We start from the raw sequence: 26,433 nt of genomic DNA, 5'->3' as shown, positions 1-26,433 counted from the left end.
TCGGTATGACAGTTTTTTGTTACGGTTTGCTGGCATCAAGAGTCGACTCTCTGTATCAGATAGAGGTAATCATCGTCGGAAAATTCATTCATTGAGTTCACACAATATCAAGACAGTTTTCTTCCTGAGATAATGCGTGATTCAGATGAACCAACTCGAGTTTATTCGAAATTATCGGATACGTCAAAATTTTCAGACTCTTTAAAAAACGTGAGTCTTCATTACAAATTTTAATCTAAAAAAAGTGGGGCATTCTCAATGTTTAACAACATTTCTTCTGTTCAGAAGGCGATAAATTATATTCCTAGTCTGTCCACTTCCGACACGAAATGTAAGACAACCGCGAGAAAATCACAACGACAAGCCACATGGCTTGACAGAACTTGTCAAAATGTTGCCAACACTTGTCATAGAGGAAGGATACGTCACGAAGTTAATTTTCCGGAAACGTTCAACGGACTTTACTCTGCGAAATTTTCACTCAGAGGCGATATCGTTGCTACTGGTTTCGGTGATGGCGGGATAGAGGTTAATTGCATTTAATTATTTTCATAATTCCGTTGTCATAATAACTGACTTATTATTCTCTAGATGAGGAATGGTGAGACAGGACAACTGCTTTCTACCCTTCGGCTTGCTCCAGAGGAATCACTTCCAATAATGTGCTGTCAATTTCATGCGATTGAGGGAATGATTCTCTACGCCTCGAGTGCTTGTGGCAAAATATTCATATGTAATTTAGACACCGAGGAATGCTTCAAATTCATTGAAGGTTCTATTACAAAGTGACTTAATCCTTTCTCAATCGATTATTTCCCAAATGCTTTCCATTAATTTCTAAAATCATTATTTCACTAGAACCCGAAAACGAAATTAACACAATCAGCGCAAGCACAGATGGAGAGTATCTCGTCTCCGGTGGAAAAGACGCTGCACTGAGGGTTTATGATGCTTCAACAGGGAAAGTGCATAAATTTTAGAAATATTGTAAAATTCATATTGTAATTCATGACTCATGTTTTATGACAGGTCATTCACACCTATCAGAAAGATACGACGGGTATGATAGCGGACGCATTGGAGAAGTTCCACAGAATGAGAATATTTGCAGCGAAATTCCATAAAACAATTCCAGAATTAATTGTTAGTGGTGGGTGGGATGATACAGTACAGGTAATGCAACCCTTTACGTTTTCATTAAATTATTAACAAATAAAAAATTAAGAGTCACGAATGTAGTTGCAGTTGACAAAAGAAAGCAATTGAACATGATATTATATGAGAGTAGAGTAAAAAAAGAATAATTTTAATAAACTGATTTTTGCAAATAATTATTCAGAGCTATTATTTATTAATTTTCTGGCAGATATGGGATATACGAACAGGTGGAGGATCGATACGCTCAATAAAAGGTCCCCACATATGCGGTGATGCCCTAGACGTTCACGTAAGTGATCGATAAATTCAAACCATTGATTCATTCACCGATTTGCTGCACAACTAATTGGTCATAGCATTTCTTGGCTCGTCAGTTTGACGCGCCGCATGCGTTGACGTTTAAAATTAAATCGTGAACTCATCCCAATGGTTTATTAATAAATAACGAGAGTTGATCATTATTATTACCGTCAACATCGCATAACATCAGTTATAATTCGATTTCTCAATGTTACGTTATTGCTGTGCTTTTAGGAAACCAAAATTATAACTGGTTCATGGACGGTGGAGGGAAGTCTCCAGCTGTGGGACTTGATCAGTGGACGATTGATGGATACAATAATCCCACGAAATCGACCAACAACACTTGATGGTGAATTTTTGTATGTGGCACAGTATTTCAATGGAGAAGCTCGAGGTGATCTTGTTGTTACGGGAGGCGTTGGTACTGGTGCTGTTGAAGTCATTGACTTGACTGAGAAAAGGGTAAAGATGAGGGAGGGATGGGACATTGACAAGGTCCCATTGACTTGGGGGTATAGTTTAATATTTTTGGAAAGATCCTGAAACCCCAGATCAATTTGTGATGACAATTCGATTAGAATTTTGAGTATTTCAATTTTTTGGGCGTAGAACTCTTCGATATCCCCTGTCGGGCTCAGTTGAAGGCACCCAGTTCGGGGACCATGGCACTGGGCCCACTGGATCCCCTCAGACGGTGCACTTTTCAAGTAATTATGAGAAAAATTAATTATTCATTTCACAGGTGATCGGAAGCTTTCCAGTAACCAAAGCAGTTCTGACGATAGACACCCACATGATGTCTCTAGTCTTCGGGGGATTAGACTCGACCCTCCGCATCGCCGAGTTCCCCTAGGCCATTTCACCTGTCATCTTACCGCCTGTATCCCCTAAATAAAATGAAAAATCATCCGAATGACATTAGTTAGCCCGTAATCAAGCGATAAATGCATGAAGATAGGTGGATGATCTTAGGCTAGACCTTTCGCTAAGATATACAGTCGAATGTCGAGTGATGCCAAAGTTAAATATAAAGCACGACGGCGCCGACGGCCGCCCGCATCTACGCCAGTCCAGAGCCAATGGTTCCATGGAAGTCAGTCTGTTCTAGCTTCTCGGCGTGAACCGGCATTTTGAAATTTAACGATTAAAAACCGAACGATCGCTTTTCACGAATTTTATAATATCGTCCTCGACATTACGCTTGTCCCTCATTTATTTGTTTTATTTATCTCCCCTGTACTTTGTTGGTTTTGTGTGAAACTGTGAAAGGATCGATAAGTGTGATAAAAACTCGAAGGATCGAATTGAGTGACGCGAGGAGTGAAGAGCTTCGCCAAGGGTAAGCAACCGTAATATTTCAATAATTGTTATAATTTTATTGGAAAAAAGCAACAGGTTCGACGACCTTTGGCGGTACCCAAAAAAGTTGCCATTATTTTCGCATATTCTTGGCACTAAAAAAATATCTTCTCGCTTCTACCTCAACCTCGTGATGTAATGCTCCCCAAAAGTGTTACATTTTCTTATTCAATATTCTGACTTCATAGTTTACTAAAAATAATTTTGAAAACTTTTCTCTTTCGAGTTTGTGCAATTTTAACTTAACCGTCGACATCAATCCAGTACCTATTTCCGTTCGATTCACTCGCAAATTTTATTTTTGGAATTATTCCGAGTCCAAAGTTGTGATGATAAATGTTTGTTCAACCCATTTGCACAGTTTTTTTTTACTCTCATTCGTTGATTTCGTAAATTTGGAAAATTCCACAAGTTGTGGGTGAACGTTCTCGGATATTTGAAAGGACGAAAGCATATTTGTGTCAGGTACTTGAAATAGGCGGATGCGTGAAAGGGAGTCATGGTGAAATATTCTTTTCTTTACGGGTACAGACTGCGGGCATAACCCGCGCGCGTCTTTCGAATTTAAATATAGGAATTGGGGTATATTTAGACGGCCTACACTCACAGTATCCGGTCAAAATGACTCTTCTTCGAAAGCCCAAAAATTATCTTTTCTTTTTGCTATCATAAATTTTGAAGCGCATCATTTTTCAGATGATTTTTCTCGTTAAGATGTTAAAATAAGTGGAACTTGATGGGGGGGAGGTAAGCCTGGTTTAATGCGCTTGGGGCGCAGAAAAGCAACTATTTTTAGGGGCATTTGGGTGGATAATGTCAACTATGTCACAGCTGTCATTGTATACAAAACCTGTCCCTGAACCTCAAACAAAGTGACAATAAAAAATTCATCATTGTTCCTCTTCCGACTCTTGTTACTAATTTTTTACTTAACGAGACAAATAGACAAACGATAAAATAAAAATAATTTTGGTGACGTGTATCAAGAAGAGAATAAACCACTTTGCGGAAGTTGCGAGGGAAATTTAGTAACTGAATATTGGGGTGACATCCGATTGACGATTGATATGAGGGCTAGGCCGTGGTTTAGATTCGGTATTTCTAGAGAATTTTGGCGATGAGCCATTACGAATTGTATTCCTGCTTCAGCCGACGCACTCGGTTCGTATAAATTTGTGATCACATCGGTGAAAAATCCTCGGCCAATTGCTTTATTTCGAGGAGGGGATGGCCCCTGTCATCTCTTCCATTAGACTGCATTCATCTGTTCAATTTCTCATGTTGATCTCAATATTCTCGGACGATAAATCATTTATTTGTGGTGCGTGATAATCTCTGACGATTGAATGGTGAAAATTGATATTTTATTTGACAACTATCACCATCACGACAATTGGGCATTGTTCCTTTGACTTTGCATTTGATTATCCTAGTTGGAGTTATGATGAATGCTCTGTTGGATTTAACAACTCAAGATCACGAAAATTAATTTTTTTATACGTTTGCAGTAATGTTTGAGAGATTTTTCAAATTTGAAGTTTTGAGAAGAGCGAGGCGTGATATGTTTATGCATTTGGGTTTTAAGATTAAACACGACTGGAGTGAATAGAGGCTTTCATGGATTTATGTCACCACAACTTCAGAGCTTTGAGATATGTATTTCTGGAGGGAGTTCCAACGTAAATTTTGAAATGTCTGGGTTTGTCTTGAACAAACACTTCCGAATATCGATTTTGCTCAAAAATAGAAGCGTTACAGTCATCCAACATTTCCAAGATCTTTTAATTTCTCCTGGAATATCATTGTAATTGATCTGTCGTTGCAGGGATGCTGTCTTAAAGAAAAGAGAAGAGAGATAGGAAGATGTCTCAGCATCCTTCACGACCCCCGGGCGGGTACGGCCCATCAGGCTGGTCAGCCCGTCCCACCTCCCACAGTCCCTTTCGTCCCGCTTCCCCAGCACGTGGTCCACCCACTCCCATCCACCACCCCATGTCACCCCTGACGTATCCCGGAATGATGCACCCGATGAGCCCGGTCCCCATCGGCATGCCTATCTCACCGGGCATGTCACCGGTTTTTGGCTGTCCACCGCCTGGATTTATCCAGTGCCCAAGACCAAGATGGCCGTCGCCCGTTTCCACTGGAAACGCTGCGCCTCGACCTTACATACCTCAGGTAAGATCATCAAAAAAATTCCTTCTGAATCAAGTCGAAAAACCGGTTTGAATTCAAGGAGTATCCAAACTTCGAGTAAAATGATTAAGTATATATTTAAAAGTCGTTAAAGTATATTAACTATTCTCTTACCCATTAGAAAATTCATAACTATTATTTTTACGCTGTAGAAAAAAAAATAGACTGTAAACTATGAGCTGGGGCAGAAGACAATTTTTTAAAAATTTAATGTCTCGTTAAATATTTAATTTGGAATATTTTTTATTATGCCATAAAGTTAGGAAATAAACATGTTCTGTTATCCTTCACGACTTGACGACAGACTTGAACTTGCAATGAATTATCCCATTTATCTCAACACATATCTCATTCCCATTAATTATTCATCTATTTTTAACCGGTTTCTGGAATCTAGCTAAACCACATAGATAAATTAGAGCTGCAATTACTCATAAATGGAATTCAATGAAATTGCAGTGGAGAAACTGACCATTGAAACGTGCATTTGAACACTTTTTGAATTTCGTTTCATTTATCAGATTGATTGATTTTTTGTTAATCATGGATGTCAAATAATTTTTAGTGGCAAGTTATTGACATACTATTGAAATGTGTCTCGAGTTGTTAAACCCGTCTAGTATTTTTTTTTCTCAATTTCACAGTCCCACCCCAGACACTCTCTGTCATTTAAAACAACCGCCTGACATTTCTCCTCTGCAGTCCCCATTTTTCAAATTTTTCTTGAATTCCCGCACGAATCAATTTCAATAACGGAATGTAATGTTTTTGCTCTGCAGAGTCCAATAGAAGCACCGGGTGTCCCCCTACCCTGTGGGCCCCCTGAGTATCTGATCGCCCCGTACAGATCGGGTGATTATGAGTATGTCGGTGTACCCCTAGAACCATCCCCAAACGACGACGAGGACAGTGGGCCCAGTACTGCAGAAATTATCGCCAGTCAAAGTCAAGATTACGTCGATGAAAAATTGGCGGAATACCAAGCCACAATCGCTTTACTTCAAGGTCAGTTTTTATTTTCATTCCCATTATTCATCTGAAGGGGATTCGATCAATATATTTTCTTGCGTCTGGTCGTATGTTTTTTTTATAACGTATGCATGTGAGTGATTGAAATTTATGACAGGGAATACAATATACCCCAATAATTGATCTTTTGTGCTGGATTAATCCCCTCATTTGAGTTTCTTTGATATGGGAGAAATAAAAATTATTTCAATGCACAATTTAATGTATTTCCTCACTTCGATATGATCTACTCAGAAACTTTACGAATATTTAAACATGCCGGCTGTATGATCACCAAAAAAATGAATTCAAATTTGGTTTGGTGAGTGACACTTCCAACAGAATCCGACAAAAACCAAAATAATAAAAAAATAAAATCTCCCAGTGAAAGCAGCACAATTTTTTATTGAATTTATTTTTACGTGAAAGTGTGTAACGCGAATATGATAAATTACAAAACCAAATCCGATGATTATTCCGGAGAACAATTGATTCTGTCCAGCGTGCATTGATTATGAATGCGATATCCTCTCCGCTCTGTAAATTATAAATTGACAGATCCATTCAATGTCCATAACCATCACTACAGGATCTCGGCGATAAAACGGCCGTGAGAGGTATTTTTTTCGTGAATGGAAATTTATGATCCGCCAACAAACATAAACGTTCGGTTGATTTTTTCGTGTTTCTCTCATCCTCTCCTCGAGACGAAATGTCAACAACTTAAATTAAGTAATGTGTTGTGAAGTCTATCCCCGACTCATAACTAGTCCCTCAATCTTCCCAAATCGCTCTTTCATAATCATTCCTTTTTATACTCGTGAACTACGGCACCTTGAAAGAGTAGAATTCCAATATTTCCCCGATAAACCACATCATTGGGATATTGTAAGTAGCGGACATCGATATTTCGCTAAATATTTTAATTACTTTCCTAACTACTTGAGCATCGAATTGTTGTGTTAACATGGTGCGTAAAAAAGGGAAGTTTTAGACGCGCAGAGCAAAAAATATCGGCACGAGACTCGGTATCACGTCAATTGATTCCTCAACAGAGGTCCTTTGACCTTGACGGAACAAAATTCTTAAGAAATTACGTGCCTGTTCCACAGTCTGCTAATCAAAACAATAAAAATTATGGAACAGTCGCGCATTTTTTTACGAAACATTTGGTATTTTTTCTTGAACGTTTTGGACTTTTTCCTGACAGTTTACGATACGGAACGAAATTTTAGGTAAAAATTAGACCTCTCGGGGGCCAAACGAGGAACGAAGGGTACTTTTATCACAATAATTAGCCTCCCAAGTCTAATTTTTCCAGCAAACCTTGACAAGCGTAATTTGGCTGATAATTTTTAAAGAATTTTTTTTTCTCCGTGCACTTGTTATTATCAAATCAACGGACATCGGAGTCATATACAATATTGTAGATGCATTGATGCTAAGACCGTGTGAAATTACCATAATGATGTAACCTGGTGTTTGGCGCATAATCCATCGAGGATAAGTGGAACGAATAGAAACATAAAAAATGAGGATGACACCAACAAGTTTCTACGCAATAATTGATTCTGTTTAGCGTCCGCAGTCAGTTGTGATATGAGGACGAGGCAAGTGCGGGGACGACGTTGCGACTAGACGACCATTCCAACGATTCGGTGACCAGTTCTTATAAATAGAAATGACGGGGGCACCTGCCGCGTTGACGACCCATTCACGTATGCGATCCGTACTCGTGCACTTCCTAGTATTGTTTTCACGCATTGTCACACTCATTTAGAGTGTTTCTCTGCGTGAGGTAGGTGAAGGAGACACCAGCATGCAACGGTCCTGCCCTGGACCAAAAATTAGAAAAAGAAGAAGGAGGAGACGAATGGATTTTTTCAGGGAGTGGTATGTCTTATGATAAGACAAACATGGAACAGGGATCACGCGGAAAAGATGCCAATGGGATTTGTAAACAATTATATTCATGTGCCAGACGTTCCTGGAGGTGATAGGTTGCATTAAATCATCTCCTCGTGTACCCTTTGGGGTCTTTACAATTTGTTCCCATCCCACCTTCGAAACTGCTGTACCACCTTCGCCGATGGACTAGGGAAAACCTCAGCTGGATTATAAAAAAAATTACCCTAAAGGATTCTTCAGCTCTATCTATTTAGCATAAGTTATTTTTATCCTCCTAAAAACTATTTTCATCCAAATATGAAGAAATGCAAACAACTTTGTTTCGATAAAGAATTTATTTTCTCCTCAGGAGCACAGCAAATAATTCTTTCTCTCCCCCGAATGTTATTTTCAAACGATAAGTATGTTGCTGAGTAGTATTTACCCTTCTCTCGAGTGACACCATTACCTTCCAAGTTTCAAGTCACATATCTTGAAATATAAAATTATTGACAATCGAATTCGCGAGGAACCTGAAACCGGTTCCATCTTTGTTTGAATAAAAAAAAATGGATATATTTTGTCCCCCAATGAAACAATGGATGAGTGGGCGAAGTCCACCATCGAGATGTTTTAGTCTTGAGATTAGAGGCCAATAAAACTGAAATTATAATCAAGAAGCATTCGTCATGATATGGCTCGAGTACAGCCACAGCTCGATCAATAATTCGGAGGCAAAAGAAACTGCATCGGACGGAGCGAATTGTCGCACCCTGGGGTCGATCTTTTATAAAACGCAGTACAGACGGATGTCGACTACAAAAAATCACATAAATCAGGGGACCATTGCGCAATAGGCCCTGATAGAAACGACCTAAGGAAACATGAAAGAGTCGTTCCAGCAGAATCTTTACCTCGAAGAAAAATAAAAAGGACAGGAACTGTGCGGTACTCTGACGACGTATTTTTTATGATTTAGTCAGCACAGCGAAAATGCCAGGAACTGATAAAATATTCTTTTGGTAGAACGTTTTATTGAGCCAACATCATAAAATTCGTCCTTCAATATCACGAAGTCTTGAACATGTGTGTGAAGTGCACTTATAAAACACGTAATATGTTTTAGTGTGTGAAGAGCCAAAAAGATTGTACTGTCGAATTCTCAAATATGACGAAATGGCATAAGCCTGCAATCAAAGGTCAGCAACATATGATCACGATTCAGATGTATCACCATCCATATCTATTTTCAAAAAATTGTGTCAAGAGCTAAAAAAGATTAGAATAAACGACGATGCTTTTGATGAACTTATCGCTATCATGATTTCACCGATATTCATGACAAGAAGATAATAAAAACATGTGGATAATCATTCATTTTCAGTAATAGATGTAATAAGAAAGGGGTATGGATTCACTGCATATTTGACATTACAAACAGTAAATGCATCTTAGCGATGAAACACAAAAATTGTAGAGATAAAAATTCCTTAGTTAACAATCGTTAGTCTCCACTAATTGAAAAATCATTTTCGTATTTCCACAAATTCGAAACTTCTGGTATTGAAGACATGTGTTCACGCCGGTTACACACACATGTTAGTTTTCATGAATTGAATATGCCTTGTACGTTATGACGCAATCGTTGGCACTAGGCATCGCACTATAGAAAGTGTTTGGCCGAATTTGTGGGTCAATATCTCCCCAACACGCTCGAGCCTTTGATAAACTAAAATTATGGCATCCGTTTGAATTGAATAAATCTCGGAGGAAATTGTTGTCGTGAAGATACTAAATGGTCCTCTGGTGTAAACAATCCATGAATCCCTCATACTACTCCCAATGACCCTTCATTATTTGTGTATTTGATTATCCCGTCGTTAATTTAAGCGAACGGAGGGAATTTTTTTATAAAATTTAGCCTACAGATCTCTAAACCAAAGTTTTCACACTCTGGGCCCATTTGACAAAAGGCCCTTGTTTATTCAGTCCCCTCTGTTTTTATTTATTGAAACTATTCTAACTATTTCGGTACTGTGATGAGGTAAAATATAAAATACTGACATTGACTGGAACCACCTATGGACATGCGATTAATTTTTGTCCACAAATACCGAGTACTTTCAATAGATCGCGACAGGATGTCATAAGGATCGGCCTTTCCCGTCGGTCGAACCCGAACGGGTCCTGCCTTGACCCCAATGAAATTCCTACTCTGGACACAGCCCTTGATAACCTGATGGGAAAGTCAATTATTCCAGCGGATTGATTACAGTTCAAAAGAAAGTTTTTTAATGATAACGACAATCCAGTACTCCGATATTTAATAGGATCCATTAATTTGATGGAAATTCAATGTTTTTTTATGAACCGTGGAACTGACATAACGAAATAACAAAGCTATTAGCTAGGTAATAACAAAGAACTTGTCGATTATTTACTCATTTCCGTAATGTGATATTTCGAGAGAAGTGACCGATGGTTTCTAGGTCAATAGGTACCATCAACTGTGATTCCATCGATTTGTTTGATTAGATCCCACTGTCAGCATAATCCTCAAAGAATATTTAATGGAGCGACTTACGAAATCCCGTATTTACGTAGTGCTCTTCATTTTTTGTCGCCCGGGAATCGGCATTGGCCCTTCCCCGACCTCGTAAAAATTAAAATCACGACGGAAGAAGATCATTCGAGAATATAGAGTGTCATGATTTTTTTTTTTCTTCTCGCGGTTGATCGTTATTGCCTCCGACGCAGACAATTTTTTCATTGATAAAGAATGCGCTGATAGAAAAAATCAAATGACTCAACTACCACGACTACTCATTAATTATCTTCTGGCTGGGATAATAGTTGTAAAGCCTCGTTGTTACCAATGACTAATTCTCTGTACTAGTATGGGTTACGGTATTAATAACAAAATATGGATAAGGTTACCGCCCAAAATTTTTTTGGAGAAATCTTATCGGAAAAACAACCTCAGAGGAAAATAAAATCGAATAAAAATTCCTAAAACGATTCTGAGAAAAAAAGACACAAATAATTCTGCAGATTCCGAAAAAGGAAAGTGATACGCGCATGTGCAAAAAAATGATCCTGATGCATTGGCGATACAGAACCCTATGAAAAAATCTCATACCCTTCAGAAAGGGTTAGCTTCAAGATCGGGTCTATTATATAGTAAATATGCTATTGTTTTCCTCTGGGTCTAGAATTTCAGTTCGAAGAATTCGTCGAAAAATCAACATTAGAATCCATTCCCTATTGATCTTCCCAACTTATTAGTGACACTCGAAGATAAACTTCATGTATTGGGTGGGTTGGAAGGACAAAAAGGACGGGTAGACCTACGACAATACAAGATCGTGTCTGAGCGACTCCGTGGCCGTGGAATCGTGCCTTCCCCGCCGCCACAATTTCTACCAACGTTTTACTACTGCTGGCAGTATCGAACCGGCGCCCGAGCGAGCTGCACACGTTACATTCCGTATACGGTATTGCGTTTTTTTCCATTACGGGAGAAGGAACCAAGCCCTTCCCTTACATATTTCCCCAATCAAAGTCAAGTTTTTTACGCAAAATATTGATAAGGGGAAACTGGTGTTCCCCTTAATCCTTGCAATTATCAACACGTAATCATAACATTCCAGATAATTTACCAATCTATTGATTGACCATAAATCGTCAGTCACCTGACAATTCCGGGAAGTGTTAAAAAATACTATTCTATATCTATTCTGGAGACGAGTGTCAAATTTTGACATCGCTCCAGCTGGAACCGGCAGACCATTCCAATCTGTGACATAATGCAGTTTCTAATCAATACGTGAAATTCCTGATATTGTGATAGTGCCAGGTGCATAAATACAGAAAAAAATAGTAATCAGTGAGCTAAATGTATGAAGAAGTGACATATTTTAGTGCGTTGAATAGTGAGATTTAAGAAAATCGAAACTGAGATTACAATCAGCTGTGAAACGTCAAGGGCGACGCCGGCTAGCCGGACTACCCCCACTCTTGCTACAATTTTGCCTGCAAGGTTTTTTATTTCGGATATGCATTGAAGTAAAATATATAGCATAATTATTGTAATTTTTTTGTTCAACGGAAGGAGTGAAGAAGGGGTTATTTATGGTTTATGGTGTACTAAAAGTGAATGATGTCGAGGGAGACCCCGCCCAGAGAGCCCAGGGGTGAGAGCCCTTCGCCGGCAGGTGGTAGTCCGCGTACACCACGTGGCGGTCTCTTGAGGGATCGTGTGAGTTTTTTTGAGCGAATTTTGACCACCCAAAATCGATCTGTCAGCACTGAAAATCTTGAGCGAGCGGAATCACCCACCAGGGCCAGTGACAGCTCCTTCGAGGAGTCCTTTGAGCGACTTGTCGAAGAAGGCGAGCTGAATGGGGCTAAAGTCGTTAAATTTGAAAAGATAACTGTGAGGAAGAGTGTGAGGGAGGTGACGTCCATGAGTAGAACTCCCAGTGAGGAGCATGGACTCGAGGATTCAGCCTATCAGAGCCATGGAATTCAGGGGAGCCATGGGAGCAAGTCCAGCTCAGTAACGAGCTTTGCCAGGTTTCCATCTGAGGAGAGCCTCGACCAGAGGACCGGGGAGGACAGAGGGGGTTCCGAGTGGTATGCTGAGTTTCATAGCCAGAGCTTCCAGAATGTTTCTGCTAGGATGGAGTACGTGAGGAGTCGGAGTGAATATGATGCACATATTCGGGAGATTAAGGGTAAAAATGTCAATTCTAGGGATAGATTAAGGGGAAATATATCGTACCTTCTCTACTTTTACCCCCATCTACTTAATTCTCGTTTGAGCATCGGAGAAACTTATAGTCAATCGAGGGATTTCGACCCTTTTGACAGTTACAATGTCAGTGGTCTCTGTCACCATTATGATACTAATGGTTTCATCCAATTACCGGTCCTTCTAACACCAAATAAATATGTAATTAAATAAGCGACCTATGGAAATAATCAATTGCAGTTGAATGGTTCGATGAAAAAAATGTTTAAATGTTTTGAAGGGGTTGTTGGAGGATGTTAAAACTAGTAAGTTCAAGATGAATAGTTGTACACTACGAGAATATTGATTTTGCGATAGAAGATAGAAAATTCTGACCTGATGTCTGATGTGTGAATGTATTATTCGCTTAGAACCAACGGTCAAATGGCTTTTTAATGCGGTAGAACATCTCACATTATTTTTTCCCTCGAGATAATTCAGCTTAGTAATTGAACATGACTATACGTTTGCATATTTAACATCTCTGTGACTGCAGATGTCAGTCTCCATCTGATGAGAAGAGTCAACTCAATGTTAGAAATTGGTTTCGAAGATGAGAGAACATTAGTCTGAGAATTATTCCGGGATGGAAATAGAGAAGTCACACTTTCATATACAAAAATATTCCACCGCAGAAAAAAATAATAAAATATAATTCTACTAGTCAGCCATTTTCAAGTGGCCCACGTATATAGTCGAATAAGAACACGTTGATTTACTGCATGTGACCTTGAGCCAACGCCCCTCATAATTCTTATTTTTTCTTTTAAATAATTTGGTAAATAATTCATAAAAATTTGAATGCCAACCGGATTTTATTGGAAGATATTCCTTCTATACTGAGCTGATTCTGTGTTGAATGGTATAAATTAGGAGAAAATGATGAATAAATACATTAAGAATATGATAATTGATTTAAAATCAGTTTCGTGTTTCGAAAATTTCAAAATGCATGAGAAATTTCATGGACAGCCCTATTTCATCACCATCTGAAGTCCGTGTTTTCGAAACGTGAAAGTAAAAATTTTTTTCGTCATTAGAATACACTGATGATCCATTAATTTTGTCATAATCTATCTTGAAATTCCATCACAACAATATAATGATGGAACACATCCGAATGTATGCACATCTTCATCAGAAACAGATGAAGCTGTGTGAACATTGGAATCAGAACGTTTGAAAATTTGTTTATTTCAAATATTTGGCGATTCACACGAGTGTGGGTAAATAATAGTAAGCATGCACGACTAATTGTCAATCAGTCTGACATCTCACGTGCCTCCCCTCATCTCTCTTCCACCATCGTCTCCTGCATGCAATTCACTGCATAAACCACACATCAGCCAATCATCGGAGTAATTATGAAACAATTTCGCGTACAAATAGAATGAGAATACGGTAAGGAGGAGTCATGAAATGAGACTGAGCATTTCAATGACTCGGCCGGCGTCTGCCCCAACTACCCACTATGTTCATTCATCAAAATCCATGAATACACATCATGTGAAGTCGTTCATATCGAAGTTGAATGTCAGGGCCATGGCTTCAGCATGCCTGGTCATCATATAGCTTCAAAGCTCATTCAATCAATATTTTTGTCTAGTTAGAGTGAGACAACCGGTTAAAAAAAATCGAAGAATCCAACTAATTGACGAATTAAATTTTGATTAACGATGATTAATAGAACTCACAAGTCCCTATAATCGAAGAAGGACTCGACTCCTTGAATTTATTATAAAATTCGAATGAATTCATATATTTTTTCGGAAGAAAGTTTGTATTACGATTTATATTAAGGAATAAAATATATCATGTTCAGCATGTGTGAATGCCCTTCAGTACCGGATCGATGGGAGGTACCGAAGGGTGCAGGAAACAAAGAAATCGATACATGTGTCCCAGGGGAACGAACTCAAAATTTTACTACCGAGACTATTTCTATATCTCTGAGTTCATTCATACAAAAAAAAAGTACGATCCTCATTGCGCAGTTGATAATAGTGCCAAGGCCATTCGATTATCTGAAATAAAATCGAATAGTATGACGTTACCACTGTCGTAATGCGTATCGTGTAATTGATACAAATGCTGCACTGGTGAATCTATCGTAATAGTTTGACACGTTTACGTACTACGCGGTTACTGGAAATTCAAGTATACATTCGTCACGGATATCTTCGGATATAATTTGTCTTCGAAAATTCATGTGAATACGATCCAGGGACGGACTTGAAGTATAACTCAGCTGGAATATCACTTGACACCTCAGTTCTATTTATACTAAAACCCATGAAAAATGAGTGACAACCGGTTATGTAACAATTGCTGGAAAAAGTTGAGCTAACATTGTTTCTGTCCGAGAGAGAGAGAGAGATGTGCAAATGTGCAGATGTATAGGAGTGCAAGGTAAATTATTATATTAATGCACAACCGTCTGACCTCATCCTCTTCTCGACAACTTGTCCCACTTTCCGGCTATCCTTCCATGTACTCCAGCCGTTTCTTCCGTTACTGTCCCCCTTTGCTGCCCGACACACATCGACGCCTACACCTTCAGTTTTCCTTTCGTTCCAAGGCACAAAGCCGAAATTAAAAAATATAGGTACACAACCCACCCGAATTTCATAGGAAGATCTCGAAAGTGCTATTGTTTATTCCCATCATTTACTCTGTAAAAAAATTTTGAACTAATTTTTTTGTTCTTCCTCGTTTTAACAGAATCAAATTTATGGTTTTTTTAGTTATTTTAATTATGGGAACAGCTTGGGAATGATGATAGCAAGTTTTCTAAATAATTGATTTAGGTGATTTGTTCTGAACTCTTCTCTTCGCTCTCTTCGTTTATCAACCAATTTTTGTTATCGTTATTAAATTCACCTTCAATGCTACCACCTTGAACCGTCAGAGGTCAATTTTCGAGAGTAATGTTATTGGTATTTCTATGTATCTTGTTTTAGAAGAAATTACTGTTTGCACAGACTGGAATAATTGTACATTTTTTCCCCTGGAGCATTCGCGTACCTCCCTGTCAGACTTTGTTAAACCAGTCGACAAATCTATTTCCTCAAAATTAGTTTAATTTGCTCCATATTATCGAGTGTATATTTGCCTGTTGCCATTGGTAATAGGCCAAACCACACGCCACTGTCTGACGTAGTGGTTTGCATTTCATTTAAGTTTTCAACTGGTTGGTTTACACGAGAAGGGTGGGTATCCATTATAATTGTACACAGTCCCATGGCTGTACCCATCAACAGCTTAATTACATCCTTACCGACCTGCACATGAAGAAAAAAAAAATATTCTCTGTTGCTTCAATTTGCGTTATTGCCACGTGAGTTGTTTCACACCCGTTTTATTTGTTCATCGTTAATAGTGGTGATGCTTGAATGAGTTCATCAGTTCAATCATCCAGATCAACGTGAAGAGGGAAAGCGACGACAGTATTTTTTGCACAGAAAATTTTCGGAGCGAGTGTTTAATGTAATGTAAACAATGCCGGAATTTTACAAATCTCTTGGAGACATTTTTCAGACACGAGAGCTCTGATGCCTGAATTAAAATTGTTAGATACCGATTCGTTCAGGATTCAACTGATTTATCAGGTTATTCAGATGATTTTTAGGCTCCAAAATATATCGAAGAAAGGTTCCGCTATTATTTTAATAATAAATTTACAATTCCAGAGATATTTTAATAATCAAAATTTGATATTAAAATATCTCTGGCTCGATCGATCTTATTGCTCAAAAAACTGAATTTACCGGCAGTTTAAATAATGTTATTGAAAAAGGAAACTGAAAAGAAGTTGGATATTTTTACATCACAATTGAAATACTTCAACTATTTGTTATCTCATGACAACGTATTTCAACTCGTGAGATCAAAATTAGCTGCCAAAACAAAAAGATGCATAAAACGAAAAGGTCTATGATTTTTCTTACAAATTTCCAACTTCTCTGCCCATGAGAAAGGTTCTTCTACTTATTGAGCCATAATACCGACCACAATCACGAAATATCGATGAGTTCTTTCTCCCCCAAACTACTCCGAAACCATCGGAATTAAAGTTAGGAAAATACGTAGCGACTGCACCGTTGTGTCATGCTGTACAGGAAGATCCCCACCTGGTGACTATATATATACATATATATATATCACGGACAAAACTAGCGGATTATTCAAGCTGTCTTTCCTCGCGGCATGGCACGACCAGTACAGGTCTTCTTCATTTGTGAAACATTTTTTCTCTCTTTTACTTCGGTCTTTCACTAAAAATCAGAATGGGCAGAGGGATAGATACAAGGCGGTAATCCACACGCGATCGGAGAGACAATATTCAGAAATTCCTTGATAACTATAATTATTTTGTTATTCAACGATCAAAATATCTTGCACTAACTATCATCAGTGGAGGATCAAGACCATCAGCTCAGCTACCACATCACCGAGTGCTTATTTCCCAGTCAATCCTGAATTTACATTATCAATTATTCCGTTTAAAATATAAAAGAACGAAAAGAAAAAGAATGAGATAAAAAATTATTTGATTTAGAAAAAAATTATCTTTTAAAATCTGTTGAATTGAATGTACGTCATAATTCCGAAGACCAACATGAAACATTCAACAACAATGTTAAAGAATCTGACAAGAATTATCACAACCATAAATATGGCGATACCAAACTCATACATTTGTCCCGCAACAGCTATTTATATGCGTGTTCGTATACAGTACCGATGTGAGGAATGGCCTACGACCGGTTGCGATCAAAGAGATGTTGCGCGGATAAATAAACACGACCGGGAGATAATTGCACGCTGCATTTTCGATGGATTTTTTATTATTTTTTTTTAATTTTAACGGTCGCGAAGATTCTCCTTATGCGATGCCGGTATTTAAAGCGGTCTTGGATCGGTGAAAAAATGAATTATTGCGAATACATTACAAGGATGTAAATGGTCACGAGTCATTATGCAGTATAATACTTATAATAAATGAGTAAGCTTGTATCGAGAAGTTTCAAATGAATTTTTTGTGGGCGATAATGTCTACCTTTAATCCTGAATTACTAATAATTAATGAACACTTGTTGACATGAAATACCAAAGTTATCGCTTTTTATCAGTCGTATAATTCTCTCGGGAATTCTATCTTATCGGAATCCGGTTCTCTTGATCACACCCGACTGAAATGTTATTCGAATTTTTTTTTTTTTTGCATTATGATATTAATACATTGTACCAAAATAAAAAATGTGTCATTTTCTATTTATATAGATGAGCAGGAACGAGTGCAGAAGAAAACCTTCGTCAATTGGATCAACTCTTACCTCTCTAAGGTAATAAATAATTTATTAATTGAAATTCCATTCCATGAAAAATGTTCCGTTGTTTTTTGTTCATGTGGAAAAAATATGTGAATAATCCTGACGTGTTCAATATGAAATTCCATTGAACTTTTATCGTAAATTGATGAAATCGAATACATTGACTTGAGAATAATTAATCAATGCGATGGAAAGTCAATTAAATATATTAAACATAAATAAATACTTGTCAACGATCACAAATATCTCTAGGAAAATTTTCAAAATAGATATTTCCACAATCTCAGAGAGTTCGATGGAATTTCATCATAATTTAGCTTTCCTCTCCCCTCTAAAAGTTTAGCATATACTCACGTAATATTGTGATCGAAGTCACGTCAAGACGTGACGCTTATGGGTTATCCACTATAAAGGGAAAAAGGCTTGTACCAAAAACTTGTAAACTACGGGTATAACCCGTGCCTGGCTCTCGATTCCCTTTACTTCCGGATCCTTCAAAACTATAACTCCCTTTAACCACCCCTTTCCTTCTCTCCTACGATACCCCACCACTTTATTCTCATCGTGACATGCATGTCATGAAAATAGCGTGCTTCTAAATACTCTTCCCTTTGAGGAAGGCTTAGCCGAATGTGTACCCATGTCTACTTCAATTTGCCAATAGATACGCGACGCGAAAGACAAATTTCAATGATTTGCAGTTTTTCCCGAGAAAACGAAGATTCAAAGATCTGATAAGGAAATTGAATAATCTTTTTTCAATTTTTTGACCTCACACTGTGATTTTCATTTGCGTAAATTAATTATTAATTGTTGAAAGTTCAAGATTTGTAAAGCATTTATACGCTACGTCAGACTTATTGTGTCGTATTGCGAGTCACATGATATTTTTGCTGATAACGGTCGATTTCGTCAATCATTTAATTTAATTTGTTAACTGATTATCATTCAATTAGCGAATTATTTGGTATTTCAATTGTGTTATTGTAATTGTGAGAATCACTTCCAATCATGCGATGGCATTCTACGCACATGGTAATCGGGTTAGTCGATATAACAATCGCGATCAATGTAAATAATCATGTAAGGTTGGATAATCCATTACATTATATAATCTTGGTGTGACTGAACTCGATTGCGATCAGCCCAGAGGTATTTTTAAAAAATTCTTCATCTCATGAGCCACATCATTATTGATTATTATAGTTGGAATCTATATGTATCCTTATGATTTTTATGCGCTTTTGTGTTTTTAGAGAATTCCACCGCTGCGAGTGGACGACCTAATCGAGGACCTGAAGGATGGTACTCGTCTTCTGGCCCTTTTGGAAGTTCTTTCTGGAGAGAAATTGGTAGATTTTATTTTCTTTCCGGAATTTTCTCACTTAAATCATTCGACAAGTCTCCAAAATCCAAGTGCACGTACCACTTTCCAACAGTTCTCCATTATTAGCACCTTCCCATATTTATTTTTAATTGAGTTTCGATCGACGAACTAATAGATAAGAAAATATTTTGCTCTTCGGGGATTCCCCCGGAGTCGTTTAATGAACGGAAATATTTCGGGAGAGGAAATGTACACTTATCATAATTATAGTAAGTTTATCTTAGTAGGGTAATACCACTTGCTAGAGGCAATAAAGGGCAGCAGATTTCCCAAATACGATTGTGAAAAAAATGTCGCCATAAGATAATTTTTTCAGTTTTTTTTTTCCGACGTCTTTAAATTTTGGAAAATATTCTCATATTTTCTTGAGTTTAGTCAAGTCTAGTCACGAAAGAATTTAAAAAGTAAAGTTCATTAAGCAAACGTTTCAATCCTGAGAAAAGAAAGCTTCAGTTAAGAAACAAAAATTGTAAGAATTAACCTTCCCCTAGGAGACTACTTCTACTTTTTTTTTGTTAATTTTCGCGATTATTCTGCAGTGCTGTATTATTTAATAATAACAAAAATGAACATAAAAAATGAAAAGCTCTCTCTCTCTCTCTTGTTCCGCCAAACAATTATTTTTAATTGAGGTTCCATCAACGGAGAGAATTTCTTCTACCCAACCTGGGGAACTGATCAATACAATAATGAAAAGCTATCAATCCTCTGGACAATGAGATGTCAAATTTCCTTAGCCCTCATTAATATTCGAAAATTATCCTCCCTTTCCGCCGGCATATTTATTCTTTCTTTTGTACGTCATAAATTGTACGAGTATTTTCATACAACAAAATTGATGACGACCATTAATTACAGCCAGTGGAACGGGGCAGGAACCTGAAACGACCCCACTTCCTCAGCAATGCCAATACTGCACTACAGTTTTTACAAAGCAAAAAGGTAACGTCCCCTATTCCACTATCAGAACATAATTTTAATCGCTCATAAATTCAATATTTATGCACGAGCATAGAATTACAATATTCTATAATATTGTCGAATCTTCGATAATTGATAGAATTTTCCCATTGATTTCTAGATTAAATTAGTCAACATAAACTCATCGGATCTCGTGGATGGACGTCCACCAGTTGTGCTAGGTCTCATTTGGACCATCATCCTGTACTTCCAGGTAGAAATAATGGAATTTTCAATTGAAATATTGCCATCAAAAGAGTATGTGAATCATATAACATGAGCACCTGATAGCTGTCATGATTGGTATGCCATAGCTGCTTACGAGTAGCAATAAAATCAGGGGAGGCCCTTCCGAAATTAGTAAAGTGTTTAATGTCAGTTGACCATCAGAAATTATCGCACGGGGAAAATTAAAGAGACGAGAGACGAGAAATATACCCCATAATATCGTAAATACGATAAATTCACTTTTTGAATTCTGTGAATCGATCTAATGATCATAAATCAAACAAAAATTGATCGCTTAAAGTCTTGAGGCTAAAAAATGAAGGGAAACCTATCCAAGTTTTTTTATTATGGAATTTGAACGTCATAAGGTCCTCCCCTTACAAAATATCACGTAAGAATCATTGATAAATGATTTAGAAGCACCATTATCATTCCTCCTTGGAATTTCCAGCAAAAAACCTTCACTTTTTCATGACACGTAAATAAAAAAAAAATTCGAAGGAGGTAATTGCACTGACATTGACAAAATCACAAGTACAATAACTAAACCCTAATGCTGACTTATTCTAACAAACAAGCTACGGTCGAAGGATCGAAAAATGGTGAGTACTTACCTAGTCCTGAAAATGAATAACGACTTATCATTGGATCACTGCATGGCGTTGCCTATCAGCAGACAGTTGCACTTCTCACTTTTAACTGTAACAAATGAAATAAGGAATTGATGAATATTATTGAAAGGATGACAACTGTAAATGAGAGCTGATGACATTGATCAAATGATTAACAGATTGAGGAGAACACCAGAGCACTGGAGTATCTCGGCCAGACATGGGGTAGTCAGAGCAGTTTGGAGAGTTTAGGGACTCAGGGATCAGTGGCTAGTGAGAAAAAACGGTTGAGCAGTGAGAAATGGAAACAAGGAGCCAGAAAGACTCTACTTCAGTGGGTCACCAATGCATTGCCAAAGTGAGTTAAGCTTTCGATCTTTATCTAGAAGGGAATTTCCAATAGGATAATTTAATTTGCATAACTAATTTGGCATCTATTAAGTTCTATATTTTCTATTTTAGCCATTTTAATTGAATCAACCAACAACTCATTAAAGGTTTCATAGGAATCCAATATGTCTAATGCTACTATCTGACTTCACTGCATTTTATCACCAAAACAAACTCCCTGATAAGCGCTGCGCAAGTGTGCACATATGAGTTTTTTGATTCTCGATAAACTGCATTCTACCAATGTTACAAAGTGATAAAGTTTTTATCGCAGTCATAATAACATGCCTGACCTGTTCGACCTTCTCCATTAGAAATCAACAAAAAATGTTTATTTTGTTTCACACTAAATTTAAGTTCACTCGTTCATATCCAAAAATAAATGACACGTAATGAATGATGATTTTGCAGAGAAATGGGAATAACAGTTCGTGATTTTGGGGAGAGTTGGCGCGATGGCAATGCTTTCTTGGGGATAATCGACGCAATTAAACAAAATCTTGTGAACATAGCTGCTATGAGAGGTGCTACAAATCGCGCTCGATTGGAGACAGCTTTCAATGTTGCTGAAGAGAAATTAGGAATAGCTCGTTTACTGGATCCAGAGGATGTCGATGTACCTCAGCCGGATGAAAAATCTATTATGACTTATGTTGCACAATTTTTGCACAAATATCCAGAGCCAAAATCATGTGATAATGATTCATTTGCCACTGTACAGCAGGAGTATGATGCTCTTCTTACTTGGCTCAATGAACGCACGAGGATGCTTGAGCAGTTTGACAGAACTCACTCGTTTCCATCGAGTTATTCGGTGAGTAGTCCTCCATGTAATTCATCCTGATTCTATGTAACTTCTCAATTGACGAAATTTAATTTGTACCCCCGTCCCCTACCATTTTTCTCGTAGATACCTTGCTTTCTATAGCAAAAATGCTCTGAAAACTGTTGATCACAAGAAAGCTGATTGTTTTCTAAACCTCACACGCATGATAACAAAATGGAATATCGATTACATTTTGTTAATAAATAAAATTAATGCAGGAACATGAAAGATAAATAAGAGGGGAATAAATCAGTACTGGCATGAGTCTTCGAGGGAGAAAATGGATCACCTCTACCTCTTGCCCTCGGTTTCAAGCTTCTCAGAAATTATCCACTACTGGAATTACCTTTCTTCAATATATATCACACATTTTTTAACGACATTTCTCAGGAAAAGACGATCCTTGGCACGGGAAGCCTTCAAAATGTGCCCATTTGTTACACATGTAATTGCACACTCACTCACCAGCAATGTTTTTTTCCTCTAATAATAAAATGGATAATTGCGTCATTAACAATCACTGTTATGTGAGTATGGAGAATAAGAAATTTTATGTCCGGTTAATCCTGAGTAACTACATTATTCAGCTCAACGATGTAGAAAAAAAACGAGTCAAGACAAGTTTCCCGAGCATTTCTGTGGATACGGCACCAAATGAAAAATTGTGATAAAGGGTACCCTTATCTCTCAATAACTTACCACAGTCGTCGAAAATTTTCTAGACAAGTATCACTAACACTCACTAGTTCACTACTTAATAACGTCGTCAGGTTAATTGTTGATCAGTTAATACCGACTAGAAATACAATGGACTCCCGTTAACAACCCGCGCTTTCGTATATCCTCTCGCGTCTCGACATCTTTCCGGGAAACGCTTTGTCCCCCTCTATCGCGCTGACTTCTCAGAAATTGTGGCGTCACTCCGCCCCTAACGAACGCTATGGTGTTTTTCACATACGAATTAACCACTGGTGTTGATGCCCCCACCCCTCAAAGCCATGTTCCTTCTTTCGCGAACAAAGGATTTAGAACGCCAGTAGTCGTCCGGGATTTCATCGTGATATTTTGAAATTATTGTTTTCATTTCAAGTTCTTGAAACAGTGGGCGAAGTGGAAAATTCGATGCGTTTACATCCCCGGGCGTTGTTAGTTAACGTGAGTCCAGTGCATAGACAAAATGGCGGGTAACTCAGGGGGTTGAGTGGGTGAATATTTAACGGTTAATGGTAGATCGAACTCGTTGTCTTGAGTGGATTTAATGTTACAAATTTAACACGCGATTTGTTGTGTTCGTGGGCGCCTCAGGTGTCTGTGTGTTGTGGTGGACGCTGGTTAAGACGAGGACGTGTATTAAAATTTCATATGTGCACCACCTCTGATATAATATGAAGGGTTTCTCCAGATGACCTGCAATGTAATAATTCCAGGATTACGTCGTGGTTCGAGCTGATGCTGATGAGAAATTAGTTCTCTACCAGAAGCTTCACCGCCTCGTCGACACTCCGAGTGTTATCAGCATAACTCGGGATTCGTGGAAGAGCATTGAAATTCTCTGGGAGAAGCTCGAGGTGCTTCTGTCGAAATGGCTGTGGCTTCTGGACTCATCGCTGCCAGGGGAAATTGGGGAGACCGGCCGTTGGCTGGCATTGGCCGAGTCCCTCATAACTTCAGATCACAACATCCCTGACGAAATGAACGAGACAACCGCAGGAATAATCTCTGAGAAATTAGAGGAGCACAAAAAGTTCTTCCTGGACCTGCCAATCATGGTGGAGAAGTTTCACCGCGTGAAAACTTCACAAATCGCTCGTCAGATACCTCCTGCACAATTAGAGAATATGGCGCAGCGTTTTGAGTCCTTACCTGATCGTGCAGCCAAGCGCAGAATAAAACTCAAATTCCTGGAGCACAAGTGCTGTCTCGTGGCCTTCCTCTACCTTGTAGAAACGAAGCTGAAGACGTGGAGCGTAAAATACGGGACCGAAGAACAGGTCAATCAAATGCTGGAGCAATATCGAAATTTCGTCTCTCGAAATAGAATTTTCCAGGAATTTCAGAAAGCTTATCTGGATATGCAACAAGTTGTGGAGGAGTGCAAACGCGATGGTGGAATTGATCGGGAGGAGGCCCAGAATATTGATCGTTTCATGTTCGAGACTTCAGAGAAGTGGAAGAAGATTTCCATGAATCTTCGTTGTGTTCAGAGTATGCTGGAAGAGCTTGTGGCTTATTGGCGTCGTTGGACCTCGATTTCTGACGAATTTGAGGCATGGCTGCTACGCGCTGAACCGGCTCTTCAGTTACCCGATGAAGAAAAGATGGAGTTCTTCCAAGATATTGGTAAGTCATTGAGAAAAAAAAAATTCCATGCCCCTCTCCAGATGTGATATCAATATTCTTAAACAGGATAAGCAATAATAGAAAGGTCTACCGAAATCTTTAAAAAATCTTTCCTCGAATCATTCTCATCCCAGTCTTGAAAAACCTTTTGACATAATCATCGTGATTCACTGTTTTAGGCATCTGGAAAGACAAACACCAACAACTATCCGAAACTGTGAGCTTCCTAGTTGCTACCTCGGATGACAATGTCTCCCTCCAGCTTCGCGATCGCTTCGCAGATATGACAAATCGGTGGGAACGACTCTTCCTCGAGGCTCGGCAATACATGCATGCCGGTGACCTCCTCAGAAATCGGAAGAGCTATAGATCTGAAGTCGAACGTCTTCAAACATGGCTCCGCAACGCTGAAGACGCTCTGTCAACTTCTCAGCTAACATCGATAGAGAAAATAAAAGCCTACGGCGAACGACTCGAGACCCTGAACAATGAGATCGAGGGTATCGAGGAGTTGTTCAGAAGCATCTCCAAGAAATTCCAAACGCTAATTCAAGATTTATCCCGAGAAGAGGTGGACAAGATGATGAATACCTTGAAGAGGGAGAAAGAGGAGCTAGTGAAGGTTCGTGCGTTGATTCCTATGGGGTTGCACCTGTACCATCAGTTATTGGTCCAGCACGAGTCTTTGGAAACAGGGATTCGAGAAATATCTTCGTGGTTGGATGAGGCCGAGCGTTTGCTGGGATCAATAGATCTCTCAGGAGGGAGAGACTCCGCTCTGAACCAACTGGAACGCCACAAGATGTTTTTCTCTAGAACTCTGTACTATAAATCGATGCTCGACTCTAAAAATAAACTTTTCTCAAGCATCGTCAAGTCTGTCGATGCCCAGGGTAATCCGGAGACTGCCGAGGGAGGAAAGCATTTGCGAGCTTTAACTGAGCGATTCGCGAGAGTCTCTCAGACGGCACAAATTAATGAACAACGACTACAGGAGGCTGTCAGATGTTGGACTAAATTCAGGGAGTGTGAGAGACAGATTTTTGAATGGTTGACAGCTGCTGAGAATTTGATCAGTGACAGGAGAAATGATAACAGGCAGAGTGTTGATAATCACAAAGCATTCTTCGGTAAAGTCAATGAACGATGGATGCAAGATCTCATAAATGCTGGTCAAGATCTTAGAAATGCACTTCCGCCTGCTCAACAGCAACCGATCATCGACGCTGTTGATGGGCTACAACAGCGGTGGAGGGATGTACTGGCATTCGCGCCTCTTCACTTGATGAGATTGGAATTCCGCCTGGATGAAACAACTTTCTTGCAGTATCTCAAAGACATTGAAATGGAGATCAATTCGGAGCAACAGGCGTTGATGAAAAATAACAATGTTGACTCAATTCTTGGGCGGAATGAAGAATTCTTTGTGAAGAAGGGAGTGATCAGTGAGGTACAGAAGAGTCTACAAAGTTTGAAGAAGATTAGCATTGCCTACACCCAGATGAAGCCTGAGGATAAGACATTGCAGGATGCAGTGGCGCAGGCGGAACAGTTGTGGGAGGATTCGGCTCAGAGGATTGAGAATTTGAGGGAACAGCTGAAACAAGTCCCTGAACAGTGGGCTACGTATAGAAACAAGTAAGTAAAGGAGATCT

At 38.6% G+C, this 26,433-nt stretch overlaps 3 protein-coding genes across 5 annotated transcripts in view; 2 read left to right on the top strand and 1 right to left on the bottom strand.

Moving 5' to 3' along the window:
• The window catches only part of LOC135165149 (neuronal acetylcholine receptor subunit alpha-5-like), a 36,736-nt gene extending 13,448 nt beyond the window's left edge, over positions 1-23,288 (bottom strand). For both annotated transcript variants that reach the window (XM_064126161.1, XM_064126162.1), the window contains exons 1-2: positions 23,138-23,288; positions 21,226-21,310 (exon numbers count right to left, since the gene is read on the bottom strand). In XM_064126161.1, coding sequence (XP_063982231.1) covers positions 21,226-21,256 — 31 coding nt within the window. In that variant the 5' untranslated portion in view covers positions 21,257-21,310; positions 23,138-23,288. The remainder of the gene's footprint in view (positions 1-21,225; positions 21,311-23,137) is intronic.
• LOC135165155 (uncharacterized) lies at positions 53-2,374 on the top strand. Its single transcript, XM_064126170.1, has 8 exons — positions 53-210; positions 286-528; positions 592-772; positions 859-965; positions 1,030-1,173; positions 1,367-1,447; positions 1,693-1,923; positions 2,204-2,374. The coding sequence occupies exons 1-8, from the start codon at positions 133-135 to the stop codon at positions 2,312-2,314; spliced, it is 1,176 nt and encodes a 391-aa protein (XP_063982240.1). The 5' UTR covers positions 53-132; the 3' UTR covers positions 2,315-2,374.
• Msp300 (Muscle-specific protein 300 kDa) overlaps positions 11,362-26,433 on the top strand; it is a 56,773-nt gene continuing 41,701 nt past the window's right edge. For both annotated transcript variants that reach the window (XM_064126108.1, XM_064126110.1), the window contains exons 1-10: positions 11,362-12,647; positions 17,987-18,048; positions 19,293-19,388; positions 20,282-20,365; positions 20,505-20,597; positions 21,190-21,213; positions 21,402-21,580; positions 22,024-22,426; positions 23,866-24,778; positions 24,958-26,416. In XM_064126108.1, coding sequence (XP_063982178.1) covers positions 12,068-12,647; positions 17,987-18,048; positions 19,293-19,388; positions 20,282-20,365; positions 20,505-20,597; positions 21,190-21,213; positions 21,402-21,580; positions 22,024-22,426; positions 23,866-24,778; positions 24,958-26,416 — 3,893 coding nt within the window. In that variant the 5' untranslated portion in view covers positions 11,362-12,067. The remainder of the gene's footprint in view (positions 12,648-17,986; positions 18,049-19,292; positions 19,389-20,281; positions 20,366-20,504; positions 20,598-21,189; positions 21,214-21,401; positions 21,581-22,023; positions 22,427-23,865; positions 24,779-24,957; positions 26,417-26,433) is intronic.

The sequence above is a fragment of the Diachasmimorpha longicaudata genome, chromosome 8 (genome assembly GCF_034640455.1).
Source record: "Diachasmimorpha longicaudata isolate KC_UGA_2023 chromosome 8, iyDiaLong2, whole genome shotgun sequence".
Lineage (NCBI taxonomy): Eukaryota > Metazoa > Arthropoda > Insecta > Hymenoptera > Braconidae > Diachasmimorpha > Diachasmimorpha longicaudata.
The sequence above is the reverse complement of the archived record's forward strand: the minus strand, read 5'-3'. Positions and strand labels throughout refer to the sequence as shown.

Bases quoted from the DNA above. Each gene is read 5' to 3' on its own strand.
- LOC135165155 (XM_064126170.1), top strand. From the start codon at position 133: ATGCGTGATTCAGATGAACCAACTCGAGTTTATTCGAAATTATCGGAT. The intron at 773-858 runs GTTCTATTACAA...TTATTTCACTAG, and splicing joins ATGCTTCAAATTCATTGAAG to AACCCGAAAACGAAATTAAC. The intron at 966-1,029 runs GTGCATAAATTT...GTTTTATGACAG, and splicing joins ATGATGCTTCAACAGGGAAA to GTCATTCACACCTATCAGAA.